Here is a 16283-nt window from a genome sequence, read left to right as displayed (position 1 = left end):
GTCTTTAATAAAACATACTGGGTTTGTCCTCCTTAAAGCATCGGTTCTCTTTCAAAACTATGTCTAGATCCATGGAAGTGGCAGATAACTTCAAGAATTAAAACATGTTACCATCATTCCCATTAATTTCTGAGGCAGTCAAATTACCAAGTAGACAGCCTATTCTGAAAAATCAGTAGTTTTACAGTGAACCCTCTTCATTCCAGACTGAGGATAGCTATCAGCTCTTATTTTGTACATAATTATTTAATTGAACCTCTCTTTGCTAACACTTTAGTACTATTAAAGTCCTAATTTTTGTTTTTCCACAGATTCAGCTTGGTCCTTCATGATTTCTCTGAACATAGAGTTGTATTAGAAAGCATTTTTGTTACAAGTCAGCAACTTCACCCCATAAAGTCAAGACTACTTTTCTCAAAAAACGAAGTAATGAGTTTAACAGGTCTTACCACAGCCTAATTATTCCCTCACCCCAAACTTTAATATAAACTGGAGCTTCTTCCTACTCTCAGTCACCAGCTTCAGTTGTATTTAAATTTCTGTCTCCAGACAGAATCTGACAAAAACAAAACCAAAAAAAACCTGCACATTTTGAACACACCACTACGCATTCCAGTAATTATTCAAGGCCACTTCCACACAAAAGTAAAGAAGACACCACAAGGTCAATTCTTTTTCAGCTGCTAGCTTTATGTAGAGTTACAGTTCAAAGTAGCTTGTGCTATCACTGCCAACCTTAAAGCAACAAGTGTTCTCTATAATCAAGAATAAAATATTGCTAATTAGTAGCATATTGTTAACAGTACTTCCTAGTACAATGAAATCAATTTTAGGGTTTTATGCTTGCTCACAACTGAAAAATGGCACAGCTATTCAAATCTCTATGGTTCAGATGCAAGTTTTAAAGTCCAATTTAAAAAAATTTAATTGCATCATAGAACTTTCTCAGTTCTAATTATATAAGCATGCATATGAAATATATGTTAGGTTGTGCAAGTCACTCTCTGTAGTGCAAATTTCAAACCTGATCAAACTATTTATGTTGAGTACTTCATGAAACAACGCATTAACAATCCCTAATTATATTTAATGAAGGAGTAAATGCAGTGGGGAAAGTTTGAACCAATTTTGGCAAGTGTAGGTCAAACTAATGTAAAATTTTTGCTGTTTTGCAAAAACTGAAAAAAAAACAACCCCCATATTTTGACATTTGAGGAAAATAGATTTTCTGAACTTGGTTCTATTTGAAGCTCTAGTTCCCAGATCTTCAAAATATCTTCTGTGATACCATCTCCATTATTTCTAATCTAATGTAGCATTATTATTTTTTAATACTTTATTTCTAGAGCTTCCTGTTTGTAAGGCAGCCACAAAGCAGCATCCCTATACTTCTGTCAGAGAAAAATTGCCATCAGCACAAAATTCAACATTGTCAGTCACTCACATGCAATTTTAAATGTTCAAGAATAAGCATTGGAGCTCAATATTAAAACTGGAAGGTATTTAATTTCACAAGGAACAAATTGCTAGGCATCAAGTTAGGCAGACTTCTATGACTTACTCCTACATAAAGCTTCTGTCTCTCTGATTAAAACCTGTTTAAAGTTTAAAAAATGCATGGAATATATTTAAGATTTTCGGATAAATATTAGTATAATAATTTGTAAATAAAAACACTGTAGACAGGGCACTTTCAAGAACAGACTTTAAGAAGGATTTTTTTTTTTTTTTTTTTTTTTTTTTTTTTTTTTTTTTTTTTTTTTACAATTTCTCTCTGCTAGGACAGAGATATTTCTAACACCCCAAAGGAGTATCTGGCCATTTGTATTTATTATTAATAGTTTAATAGTTTATTATTAATAGTTTAATAGCTTAATAATTCAATGTTAATAAAAGACAAACAAGAAATCTGTTCTGAGTGGGCACCCTGGTCCTTCTTACAGAGCACAGCAAATTATTTACTTACATAATAGGGACTGAAAGATAACATAACTAGCCAGGGTAGAAGTTTAAATATTATTTGGTAGAAAGACTACTTTAAAAAAACAAAAAACACAAACACATAGCACTTACCCTCTTGCTTCTTCCTCTTGCCCTTTTCCTCTTTGTATTTTAATCCACTGTTCCAACTGCAGCATTGAATTAGTTCTCTGCATAACTCGTTCAGACTCCATATGTGATTGAATTGCATTGTGCTGCCCTCCATCTGCAGCATCTGCCAGGACAACTCCAATGGCTTTATTCTCAGACCCATTTAAATGAACTGGTCTAAAGTGTCCAGCCTGAACTGTGCTTATGGGTAGAGTCCTGTATTCTGATCCCAAAGTATTTAGCTTTACACTGTTAATTTTCGTTAATGGTTTATCTTGCCCAACTTTCTGAAATCCATATTTTTCAGCTTCCAAAGCTTTCTTCTCTTCATTTTTGTTCGCTTCTTTGTTTTTCTGGTTATTCTGTGCCTCTGGCTTAATTAGCACCCGATGGTTTGAAACATTATTGGCCTCTCGAGGTGGTGTATTTTCAGTGGTTAACTTCTCAACTCTACAAAGGAGAATATATGACGTTATAATATCAACAAAACATTCATTAAAAATAATAATATTAATAATTAATAAGTGAATCCCTTTCCTGTATACCAGGGTTTTTCTGGTGGTCACTATCCAGATATTTTAAACTAATATCTTGTCTTTGAGAAAAATGTCCAGGACATGTTTTCCCAATCATCACTGGTAACTTCCTTCCCTCCACCCCCCAGATTCTTTTTCTTTGCTGTTTTAAAAACATTTGTAACATAGTTTTGTTTGTTTGTTTTATAACCAGCTTTATATTAATCCCCCTTCACAAAACATGCACTAAAAAGAGGAAATAAAGGAAGAGTCTGAAAAGTGTATGTTCAATTCCCAGAGGGCTGGACATTTAAACAGTAAAAATATTCAGTAGTTATTCAAGAGCCAAAGCTTCCAGATGTCAACAGCCTTAAATTCAGACTATTTTTACGTCCATCTTTAAAAATGGTAGCAGATTACACTGTTGACTAGCTTGTGATTCACAATACCACTGCATTTAACATATAACGATATCCTTTAAAGAAAACAAACAACTTTTCATGGTCACTCACATCAATTAGGTTTCTCTGGTATGCTATCACTTCAGCTGTCATATATTTTAAGGAAAATAACTGTGGCTTCCCTAATTTTAGGGGAGAAGACAGCTGCTGACTAAGGGAACTGCACCACAAAAACAATGGTATTTTTAAACAGCTACTGCTTTACAGTACTTACACAAGTAGTCAATGCACATAATTTTATTAACTAATGTTTCAAAAACGTCGAGAAACTGCATCTTTTTCAGCACAAAGACATGATCTTAACATCCAGCTCTGATAACGACATTTTTTATTTCCACTTACCAGAAAAAACAAAACAAAACAAAAAAGCTGAAACATATTGATCAACATTTTTGGGTATGAGATGAAAGGTGAAGAAAAAAATGTTTTAAATGTATATCTTTTTATAAAATGAAACTAAGAACAAAGCTATTTTAAGACAGTGTCAGACCAATCTTTCAGACTGCATGTTTTGGCAACGTTATTCATCTTTACAGTTTTGTCCAGTTCAAGTGCCTCATCCATTCGCAGAGGCCATCACATATATTTAATTGACCAACAGCAAATGAATGACTACTCCACTGAAAAGTGCTCTAGTTCCAGATAAATACAATCATAACAGTAAGCATTTTTGCTTACCCAATCTTGAACATAAGGCGAAAACGTATAACAAGTCTATATAGCTTAAAAAACGTGTTGGGGAAGTGAACTGCAAACAAGCCAACTACTTGAGACAGAACTCTAGTATATGTATAAAGGAGTTAAGACTGTAAGGTCCTTACGTTATCTGCTGTTAATGAAGTTGGATACTTAATTTTAGATGCATCTCCCATTATCAGTGTACTCTTGCTATGAATTCTCAGTGATACAAAGGGAATCAAGAACTCATCTTTATAACTACACCATTTCAAACAAACAGCAAGACACCAATGTCTGTTGCATATGGTACGTGAGTTAGTGTGTGAAATGCACATGTACTTTGTGTGCATTTCATACTGTGATACTTCACATGTGTATATGAGATGTGATTTTCTGGGCATTTCTGACACAGCGGTGATGATCCCAATGTCTCCTAGGTATTTCACTATAGTATGAAAGTCCTATAAAATTAGTTCTATTAATGTAAGCAGCTCAAAACAGTCTTTCTAAAAAAAATATTATCTTCTTCCAGTGATTATTCCTGAGCTGCTGACACAAAAGTGTGTACACATCAAGTGTATTGCAAACAAAAATATTCACATCAATGACCTAAAACATATATCTCTGGCTACTTGTATCAGCATTATTTTTAAACACTATTTTTTTTTTCTTGAACAACATTATTGAATGAAAAGGCTAGACGCATCTGGTGCTTTTTCATAGCAGAAAGGGGAGGCTAAAATTTCAGCCAACAATAGCTTTTAGAGGAAAAAAACCCTTGATGTAGAACCAGTTTTTACACAGACGTACACCTAATCCATATTTTCTATAGTTTCCAAGTATCAGCAAAGAAATACTATGCTAATCTCCTGCTATGCTTTAAAAGTGATTTTTTTCCCCAAAAAAAACTTTAGAGAGTTGTCAAGACCCAAACATTTCTGACAAGGTTCCTCCTTAAGGATATATGAAGAACAGGATCACCTCCTTATTCCACCTCAAAACTGTACTACCTAGTGATGTAACATAAGATAAAGGAACTTCCCAAGAAAAAAAGTGAATTAAAAATGCCATTTCCTGCAATTATCAAGCCAAAAGGGATAATAAAATTTAATCTTTTAGCCAGCACTCAATAGTTTGCAAATAAATTCTAAGTAATACTTCGGGAATAATCCCAAATACAGGTAATATTATATGTAGCGTGCCTTAATCTACCCCCTTACATAACACTTTATATCAATCTGCCTCAGTGTGCTTTACTGTAGAGAAGCAGTAGACATTTTACGGATGGAGAAACTGTGGTGCAGACAGAGTATGGCATCCCTAAGGACATTCATCAGATAGGTGGCAAAGTCAAGGCTTAGCATAGTGTTCTATCCATGTTATCATACTTCTCACTGTAGATCTTAATTTAAAAAGCAATGAAAAAGAAAACCACATAATTGTTTTTCCATACTACCTATGTGCTTTATCACTTGTTACTATGGTTATATGCAGCAGAGCCAAGCATTTCTATTTGACATCCTTTCTGATGGTGCAGTGGCTGAACGACTGATGTTTGAATCGATAAAAATAGACTTTTGGGCTCACCTTCAACTTTGTGCATCAGATCAGTCAAATCAGTGTAAGCAAGAAATCTCTTTCAATAGCAAATTTTCCAAGAGGGAAAGAATTATCAGAAACTAGAATGTAAATCTAAGAAATATAAATCCATATTTATTTGTCTCCATTTTAGTATCCGCCTCTCAAAGACATTTAACAAGACTCATGGGGTATTCCAGAAGGATAACAGAGAAAAAGAGAGAATGAGCATCAAATACATGTGTTTTGGCTTATAAATTGCATTCAGTATAGATTTCTACTAGAAAATAAGTATGGAACAGTAACACAGGAAAAGTACTAATTTTAGCTCTTACAAACAAATCTAAAAGAATAAAATGGATGGGAGGGCTATGTAATCAATTATCAGATGGACATGAGGACTGCAAATGTACCAAAGCCAGCTAGAGACACTTAAAAAGAAAAAGCCATGTTTTTCAAACAGAGCACTGTCAGTGAACCCCCACTGTGGATGCTGTTATGCTAACAAGTGCTTTTTTGGCAGCTTTGCTTATTCTGTTCAGGGAGAATAACTACTAGGAGAAAAAAAACAAAACAACAGTTCTTAGTACATGCTGCATCATTCAGAAGAATGAATGAGGGCTCTAGCAGCTGACACAGTACAGGAAAATCATGCTCAAACCTAAGAGTGTAAAGAAATCAGCATTTAGAGTAAAATGATGATTGATGGACATCAGCATCCACAAGCACAAGCAAACAATCAGTAATCAGACAACTTGACTGGGGTCTGCAGTGTTACAGCACTGAATGAATAAAATGTTCTGCTAATCCAGAGAGGTTGTTTGAGGCTGTATTTTGAGTGATAAGCTTAAGTTGTTCCTCACTGATTACAGTATTTGTTGCTAATGATTTTGATAAGTTCCTCAGTACATTATTAAAATTGAATTTACTGCCTAAGTAAAAAAAAAAAAAAAAGTGTAGTAAGGCAGAATTACAGTCAATAGGACCAATTTGTAATTGTCCTTTCCCACAGTTATATGTCATAAGGGAGTTTTTCTACTGCAAGTTTCAGTTTCAGATCAATTCTAAAAGAAATGGTTGTATTTTTGTCACCTCATTTCTATATTATGTTGCTCATTATATGTGGAAAGAAATAATTTTTTATGGCAAACCATGCAAAAGAAACCCACAAGTTATTTAAAATATTTGTTTTTTCTTTCTTTCCCCCTCTAAGAAAATCACAGGCTCAGAAAAAAATCAAGACAGATTCTAGCTCTGAAGTTATTTCAACCTGAAACATGCCATTTGACAAACTCTTGTGTTTAAATGGTCAGAGTACCATAAGCATGGAAGTCCTTTAACTTCTAGATTAAAAGAGCTATACCTATAACAATTCTGATTTATTACTGGGCAATTTATATTAAGCACAGAAGAGTTCCTCGATGTCAACTTGCATAAATATTTAAGAAAGTAAGCTCCTAACAACTCCAACAATTGTATCATAAGTAACTTGGTCTGTTAGAAAACTGTATTCAATATAATGACAGAACCTCTATGAAAGATAGAATTGAGAAACAAAGGCACTAGCTGATTTTTTCTTCAACACAAATCATTTATTCTTAAAGCTACTTGCATGCCAAACTCTATTTTACTTAAAGATGAGGTAATATGATACTTAATACTTAACAGAATTGTACAGTATTTCTTCTGGATAAGATCATATCCTGCTACACGGTTAATTTTAAGAATTGAATTGATAGCCAAAAGATGGATTCTTTAGAAACAGATGTCTGAGGGATTTTTTCCTTATTATAGCTAACAGACATGAAAGTGTTTAGAGACTTCAAATAGTTTTGAAATGTGTTCTCTCTCAAGTAATTATTTCAAGACTACTAGCAAATTTTTCAAATAGGTCAAATTTCTTCTGTTCATTTTTTTCCTTCCTGAATTAAAACAACAGGATAGTGTTACAGAGATGCTTTTTGTGTTTCTGTCACTTGTTTTGTCTGTCAGTAAGCTCATTCATCTTGATAACCAGGCAGGAAACTTCAGATTTCGCTGCTGAGTGCTTTTCTACTAGTTCCATGTACTACACTGATTCACCAGGGACTAAGATAAGCAGCTGAAGCAATGCAAGTCAGATAGCAGGAGCATGTAGCTGGATGAAAAGCATTAGATAAGTTCAGCTACACTGGGAATCCCCCCCATTTGCCTATACGCTATCAAACAGGCAGACATCAGTGCTGAATAGGCACTGCAGCTGAAAGAAGGAGATACGTGCGTGACCAAATGTTTGTGGAGGCTGGAATACCCTTAATTGCAATGGACTGCACATTGGTTATTATAAAGCAATCATGGAACCGCAGCCTAGGAAGAATGACGATCCCATAAAGCTGGACCAAAACCCCAGCACAAGATTACTATGCATCTTGATAGGCTCTACGGCAGGAAACATGACTGGACAGCTACATTACAAACCAATAAAAAAGTGAATGTTTACATCAACAAAACTTGTGATTGCTTATGTTCAAACAAATACCACAAGTAATACTGTAGCATTTTGTCCATATATTTGAATTCACTAAGCATGTTCTATACAACATACAGAACTATTACATAAGACTACAAAGACACTTATTAAAGAGGTTCTGTCAGAGATGTACCTTTTTCCAATTATTTTTTTCTACTATAGAGATGGGCTTTCACATGTTCAATCTTACGTTACTGCATACCTCAAATGAAGGTTCTTTCATGGGTTTAGAAAGATTCAGAATGACCCACTTTAGTATTACTACCCCTACAGAGTGTTTATATAATCAAGACTTTTTTTTTTTTTTTCAAGTTCGGTGGGTCTGATTTGGGTTAATCATCTCTCTGTCTATAAGCTACCACAGCTATCTGCAAAACGTTTGCAATGAAAGCCAATCCAGAGTTTTAAATTAAATGTATTATTCACTAAGTGAAATAACATATTTTGTTAAGGTAATCTCATTGCTTTAAATGCAATCTCTTTTAAGAGCTCTAAATTGAGAAGTTAAAAGGTGAAAATGCTATTATCAAAAAAGTATCAACGTTTGCGCTCTTATCTCACTCTTGCTCATCCCTTCCCCACATCATCTATTGTTCCCAAACAAGAGGGGGGGTTACAAGAGACGAAGAATAAAACATGTGTATATACAGTATGAAATCTTACATCAATTTTATAACAGTAATCAGACCTACCATTCCTCATTTCTAAAAGCTGAAATCTTTTATTTTCAGCAATTTGGGGACAATAAACAAGATAGATAACAGACTGAAGAATGTGTTATTTTTTTCTGAACTATAGAGAACAATGTTATTCCTATTAATCTACTTCACTATGCTATCCAATGTTAAGAACAAAATACTTCATATGATCTCTACCTATTCAAAGAATATTACAGTAGACAGCTAAGATTTCAACCTTTTGCTTAAGATTTGTTACTAAAAGATTGCACAGGCACCAATTTGGAACTGTTACTTGTTTACTTTTATCTGTCTGAAAGTCCCACAAATTGATGTAAAGAAAAGTTTCATTATATTTGACTGAGAATCTCTCAAAACATGAAAACATCTAAGATTAAAACTATCTAATCATTCTGCATCCCATTTAATACTTCTGTCAGCACCATATCAGAACACAGGATACAGAAATGATGCAAATGAGTTAAATAAGTTTAATGTGCTCACTCAAACAAAAAAAAGGTACCTTTTCTGTCTTTAGCATCTATGTCTATGGAATTTTATTTTATTTTTAAACTTAAGAGTTCTTAGCATTGCTGCCACTTATTTAACTCCAACATGGCAGGAACCAGCAGACTGCAGAAGTAGATCAACTGACAGCAGCTATCAGCAACAATTTCTATGCCATCAATAATGAGGAGCTTTTACATTTTGTATTGACGAGGTTTCCATTATAAATGCCATGGAGCTGACCCAAGGGACCACAATCAGGGAGAAAATGATTTTTCTGGATAGCCAGCAGCAGGTAATATTCCATTTCTGAGAACACAGGGCTTTCAGTGATGACTCACTTTTTATTGTCAACACTGGGGTACATAAAAGAAAAGGCTCCAGAACAGGTAAGTATAATTTTAATGTTTGCTTAACAACATAAAAGAATGTGCAGACTCACAGATGCAACTGTTTAATTTGGCCAGAACCTACAACTGTGAATTTGACACTTAACACAGGTTTTAGCCAAAGACTACCACCATTTGAGCTACTGTTGCTCTTCAGTCAGGAGGGCAGAGCACATCAAACACATCTGCGCATAGTACTTGCCATTGTACTCCTGATGCCCCCGGCTAAAGGAACTAGTCTTCACCCCCCCCCCCCACATTCAAGGCATCCATATTTGGAACATAATTCCAAAACTGTATCTAATATTGTTAAATTAGCAGGGAGTCTTCAATACAAGGAGGAATTATCTCAGACAATTGATGATCTATTTTAAGGTACACCCTTTCATTTAAATAAGTCAAAGTAAACACGTGAAAGAAGTACATTGTTCTACTGTTTTATCAGTCCACATTACCTTTTCACAGGCTCTGTCTGCACAAGTGCTGCATCTGTCATGGCTTTCATCCACAACTCCATTTCCTTTCCTGTATCTGTGCAGAAATAATACGTCCTCATGTTTGGATGAGCTGCCTGATTGGAAATGACATGGTCATTGCAATTAAAATATAAGATTCTGTAAAAGAAAAGAGGCAAATAATGTTATTATATATTTGCTGTAATTTCTTCTGTAATAAAATTTCTGAAAATAATATCAGAAAAAATACCAGAAGAAATACTTGTTATATTTCTTTTTCACTCCATTCATATCTCCAAAACAGCATCATACAATTTTCAATCATAGCCGTCTCTATATTAACATACCTGATAAAAGATCCTTAATTTTTCATTCTATTAAAAACAGCCTCAATTAATCATTAATGTAAGTTAATATAGTTAACATGAATAAGACTGGCATAGATTTTTGCCATCCTAATGATACTACAGTATGTTTTAATTTGGACTTACCACAGTAAATGATGTGCTGTTTAGCAGGTCAAATGAAGAACCAAAATGTGCTCATAAAACACAAAAGAGTGAAGAGAGAACATTTAGTGGAATGAGTTATATCATGATTATAAAGATTAACTATGAAACATCAGTCATAATAAAAAGTTTAAGTGATAATAAAACCTTATTTTTATGTAAAGTTACCTTGTACCTAAATAACTAAAAAACTTTCATTAGTGGCTAAGTCTAGAGATGGTCGTAGTTTACAATTCTAAAACATAACACAGCATTTAAGAGCAATGAACTAAAAATAAAGGACTAGCTGTATGCGATACTTACCCATTTTCTTATTCTAGTAATAATGTCTGTATTTACATCAGACTAAATACTTGAATACTCTGTTACTGTATTATGCAAAAGTTAATCTCAGAAGCTGTTTGTCAATCCTATTTTGCATCATAACTCAGTAAAATGAGTTCTCAGCACTAGCTTATTGTGTTATCAGAGAAAATTAAACACCCCAAAAATCATTCCCTTACCTTAAAGGCATATTTGCGGTTAATATGGTCCTCAGGAGAAAGCACAGATATCTGAAAACTAGGTAGAAGTATGCTACCTAGTATTCCTTCTTCTTTCTCATCTGTGAATATATATATTTTTTGATTAGAGAAACAAAGTATTTTGATATACAATACTCATATTCAATCACTTAACTGAAACTCTGTATTTAACAGTACATGATCAGTAACAAGATTTTACCTTGGAGAAAAATACATTAAAGAATCACAAAGCCAGATCCATTTGTTACGTAGGTATCTGTATAGTCTCATAAGTGTGTAGGCCCACAATAGTAATTGTGCATTCTGTCTCTACCAACTCATGCCACATAATACATATCACACAAACATATACACTCCCCAAAACCTGCTCAGCACACCAAAATCTAGGCCATCAGAATATGGCCACCTTTATGCTCTTCCATCTTGGAGGAAAAAGTCAAAAAAACACCTCCTGAAATTGCCAATTCTGTAAAAGCTAAAGTATCTCAGCTACTTTGTAGCAAGCAACATGAGTAGCATTAACTAGAGTTTTTCTGTGAATCACTGTTTACCTACAGAAGACTTCAAAACTGAAAAGCAGAAGGAAGTTAAGACTAATTCAGTGACAATATCTGCAATCTGTTGTTTGCTTAGTAAAAAATTTGCACATCCTTTTAACTGTTCACTTATATCAGGCATATGAAGACGGGAGATTGTTATAATTCTCAGGAACAGTTAACACTCAATTACATTTGATTTGTCAGAATAAATGTATCAGACCACTTACAAGAAACAAGCAAAAAAACACCCTTTTCACTGAACCTTATTTTACATACAATTAAAAAAACTTATAAGTAATAACTTGACATTTTAACTGGAAGCCACAACCAGCTGTCAAATCCAATTATGCTTTAATAGAAGAATAATTGGATACAATTCTCAAAGTCATTCTTAATTTTATTTCAGACACAGAACTTCTATTCACAACCAGAATCTTAAGATATGGCCATATAATGCTTGTCTTAGTTGAAGACACTGCCCACAATAAATGACTATATATCCATGAAATTAAGACCAAATTTAGATATTCCGAAGTTTCAAACATAGAAAATTAATACTGCTACAATTAAAAGAATTGTGGGAAAATACATGTAAGCAGAACAAAAGGACTACCTTATATGTGGATTTACAAATCTTCCTTGTTCTGATATGATCTACGTACTAAATTCTGAAAAGCCATAGCTTTCTTCTGTTATCCAGAATTGTAAAGCTCTGCTCAGCTATACTAGCATCACACAAGATGTTGGATGTAAAAATTAAGCTGTCTTGAATAGGTATTTAATTGAACTTAATATAAAAACATTTTGTATAAGATAAAGATACGAAGGGAGGACTTTCAGGTCTACTCAGAAGCATGCCTGAAACAATGATCCACCACTATTCCCTTATCCCCAAATATTTACTCCTTGCTAGACACACACAATGGAATATCACTGTTTTTTGCTGTGTCCCAGAATGAATGGCAAAGCTGGGGTTTTCTACTTCATTTGGACTGGTTTTGGGGGAAACTTTTTTTATTCTGCTGCTAGATTACACTTCAACTTGTTTATTGCACTCAGTAGTGCCATATAAAAGCATTAAGCATTTTTGTTCCACTAAACAGCTGTGTGTCTGGAGGTCTTTGGTCTTTGTTAAAGACATACTGCTACATTCCATTTCCAGATTTTTGAAATCTGTTTCCCATCAGAGTAGCTTTTATCTACACATTACACTGCCCCATACCCATCTTTACTTGTATGCCATATATGAATAATACAAGGGAAAAATAGCAGATCTTCTGTACAGCTCAAAGATCTTTTATTTGTTCCAACAATAACCTTTTGGTATGAAAGCAGGCAGTCTTTTATCCTCCAGTGAGAGAGAACAACATTCTCTAAGCTCTGAAAAAGTACAGTGAAATCATTCTTCATCTATAAATTAGATTTAAGTATTAGCTGCTAACATTGTAACAATATCATAAAAGTCCAGTAAGATTTAGTAACAAAATGAAAAAAACACACTAAAAACAAACCGCAACAAACCACCAAGAAACCAGTAATCATAAACAGACAGACAGCTAGAAGCACTGTTTGCAGTCTAGCATTAAGTGCATTGCTCCCCTTTTCCATTTTTTCCAATAACTGAAACATAATTAATACAAAAATTTAAAAGCACGGGGTTTAGAGTGTGTATCTTTTCTTCTAATATTAGTAGTCATTTCTAATACTTTTAAGATTCACTAAACATCAGTTTACTTAAAGTTTATAAGCTTTAACTGCTTTCTCGTAAGAGAATGACAGCTAAAAGTGATGTTTATTATGTAAACAATTTAGACTACTTTGCTTGTATTTCAGCTTATTAGGTACACTAGAATGTATAACAAGAAAGATTATAGAGCTGCCTGGATTTATTTATTTTTTTTTTCCAATCCATTTGCAGCACTTTAGGTCAATTTAATCTGTTCTTAATGAAACGACAAAGCAGCAATTTCTTTACAACCTTTCAAAGAGAAAGCCTGAAGACTTGTTTAAAATAAGAAAGCCCCATAAGAAAGCATAGAGTATGTAATGACCACCTAACTAACTGCAGTGTAATTGTAGAGCAATTGATACCTGCATGACTGAAATGACAGATTAATTTTGACTCCACAGCTGTTTATCCACCAATGTATACTTTTCCGGGTAAAGAGACATAGCTAGATTATGTTTCAATAATTCAGAATCTGTTAACTAAAATTACAAAGACAGAGCTTCTGTGTTTTATGACCTGATTTTTCTTGATTAGCACAGAAATACGCTGCACTTTAACAGAAAAGCATTTTAATTTAATCAGTCACGGCTTTCAATGTCACCAGCATCAACACTTTTGCCAATTCCTAGTGTCTCTCGCAAACTGAAACCCTCTCTTACTCTTCACAAGGCTGTGGAGTTCTGTTCATTTTCCTCTATTTTGCCATGCTTTACACTCTTCTTTGCTCTTAGCCTCCTTTAAAACATTATTATTGTACACCTTATTTCAGGACTGAATACGTTTCCACAGGCACACGTCCTGTTTATCCTCTAAGGAGCACTATAGCCAATAATCCATAATGGTGAAGAAATCAGTTTTGCAACATAAATATCACCAGACTAGAATTGCAAGCAGCTCATTTTTCCCCTGTAAAATACATGTGACGTAGCTACATAAAGGTACTAACAGATTTCTTCTATGTTTCAAATGCAGCAGAGACTTCTACTCATATGAAACTGGACATTTACATTACAAATATTCATGAGCACTGATTAGATTCCCAAAAGGAATATAATTTCTCTTTCTCTTTTTCTTTGTAAAGGCAGAGCTTCAGCCCCCCTTCACTATACCTTTCATATCCCCATTTCAGTTACTTCATTTGCATGAGAAATCAGATTTAACTTGACATATTTACTTTCTAGCAACAGAAGTAGTGAGAAAAGTACGATCTAGAATGTGAATGTATTAAAGAGGTGGTTGTGAATGGATTTGCCCTTTGAGCATACTTGACAGGAAGGAAGTAATTATATGAAATTGCTAATTAAGAAAGGAAAAGAAAAAAATAAAAGTAATAGGCCTGGATATTGGCAGCTACACAACTATTTCTTCCATTAAGTTACGTAGCAGCTTCTTTTTTCTTACATTGAGTAGTGAGTCAAAATTTATCTGCTTGCAGTGAAACTAGCAAACCTTTCCTGAATGGAACTTACCTCTGTAATAGAAGAGGCACAGATCAGAGAGCACAAACCACCGCTTCTTCCACAACTTCATTCCGGTACTGTCCTGTATTAATAAAAGAAATCACATAAGTACTTTTACATCTGCAAACAATAAACAGTTCACAAAGTAAACAGAGTACTACGAAACTGTGGTAATGTGCTAGTTTTCCTAGCTAAGTACTTATTTTAAGTACCTTTGACTTCTTTTTATAGACCTGATGCTGGAAACCCAGGAAGCCTGCCTTTAACATGGTTCAAGAAGAGATGCAGTGGGAGCCCATTATTTCAGCATACTAGAGACTACAATCTACACTAAACAGAAACAATCCACACTTTTTTGTTAAATGAGCAAGATAGTACTTAAAAAGCCATCCTTTGCTTTATGAAGAAACTGTCTACTAAAATTCTAATCTTCTACTACTGCTCAAGTATCTAGAGCAAATTCTTTCCCACAAAGTTTATTCCTAAAGCTATTTCGTTTTCTTTTATGTTTATAATCAATTTACACCACACAACTCCGAATGAAGGACTGCCACTACACTGCAGCAAAAATAAGCTGAAGCATTGCAGCATGCACATCCTAGCAGGATTAGATTTCATAAATATGATAATCTGCTCCAAGAAGAAAGGTACGTGTGAATTACCAATATTCTTTTCATGAATAGTTTTTCTGACAACCAAGAAGGATTCTATAATGAAATCCGAAATCTTGAACTATACTCAAGAAAAACTGTTGTTTTTAAAGAAATGTTTGCATCATTTTTAGCCTCTTATTTCAAACTCTGCTCTTTTTGGGGTGGGGGCAAGTTCTGAAGGACGAAAAAGGAATAAGTCAAGAATTAGCTATGAAATATTATTCAGAAAAAGTTGAAATAATCATCTGCTACAGAAGTCTTCATAAATAGAATAAGTAAGCATTTCACAGCCCCTTTCTTCTAAGGACTTCAAAGTGATTTAACAAATTCTAATGAAGTCTAGAAGCACTGTCCATAGCAGTCAGCTCCTATTTCACAGCTGGCAAAGCAGACACAAAGGGGGCAGACTGGCTTCCTCCCCCTACTGACAAGGTCACTAACTCAGTAGTGGATTAGAATGCAGGACCCCTGGCCCAAAGGACGCTGCTTATAAAAATCAACCTTATGATTTGAAAATTTCTAAACTTCTTCAGTACAAAGGATTAATTCAAACCTTCAGACAGGCTTGCTAAAGAAGCTGTTATGCAACATCACATTTCTCCCATCACTCAAAGACATCAACAGGTTTCTACATGGTCATGTACAAAAGTCTGTCAAAAATGAAACACTCCAGGAATGATCTTTCTGCTTTCCTTAGACATAGCAGAAAGGCACAAAAAATGACTATGTGGTTCTCATATTTTATTTTTTTCTTATTTGGAAGTAAACCCCTTCTGTTTCAGTAATTCACAAACTATTTTTTCCTCATGATTCTGATTATAATAAATAGACAAATTAAAGAAAATTGGCATTACATGCAATGAGATACCACACCCGGGGTCAAACAAAACTTACTGTACTCTGTGATTATATGATTATGTTAAGTCATTTTATTATCAAAAAGAAACCTGCACATACTTTTACTGTATGTTCCTGAGGAATTCCTGTAGATTCCTGAAGATAATATCTA

The 16283-nt window shown here is 34.2% G+C and overlaps 1 protein-coding gene across 11 annotated transcripts in view; it reads right to left on the bottom strand.

Moving 5' to 3' along the window:
• PLEKHA5 (pleckstrin homology domain containing A5) overlaps positions 1–16283 on the bottom strand; it is a 168091-nt gene that overhangs the window by 43182 nt on the left and 108626 nt on the right. For all 11 annotated transcript variants that reach the window (XM_032186858.1, XM_032186792.1, XM_032186867.1 and 8 more), the window contains 4 exons: positions 14631–14703; positions 10873–10973; positions 9861–9976; positions 2074–2541 (listed from right to left, as the gene is read on the bottom strand). In XM_032186858.1, coding sequence (XP_032042749.1) covers positions 2074–2541; positions 9861–9976; positions 10873–10973; positions 14631–14703 — 758 coding nt within the window. The remainder of the gene's footprint in view (positions 1–2073; positions 2542–9860; positions 9977–10872; positions 10974–14630; positions 14704–16283) is intronic.

The sequence above is a fragment of the Aythya fuligula genome, chromosome 1 (assembly GCF_009819795.1).
Source record: "Aythya fuligula isolate bAytFul2 chromosome 1, bAytFul2.pri, whole genome shotgun sequence".
NCBI classification, from domain to species: domain Eukaryota; kingdom Metazoa; phylum Chordata; class Aves; order Anseriformes; family Anatidae; genus Aythya; species Aythya fuligula.
The sequence above is the reverse complement of the archived record's forward strand: the minus strand, read 5'-3'. Positions and strand labels throughout refer to the sequence as shown.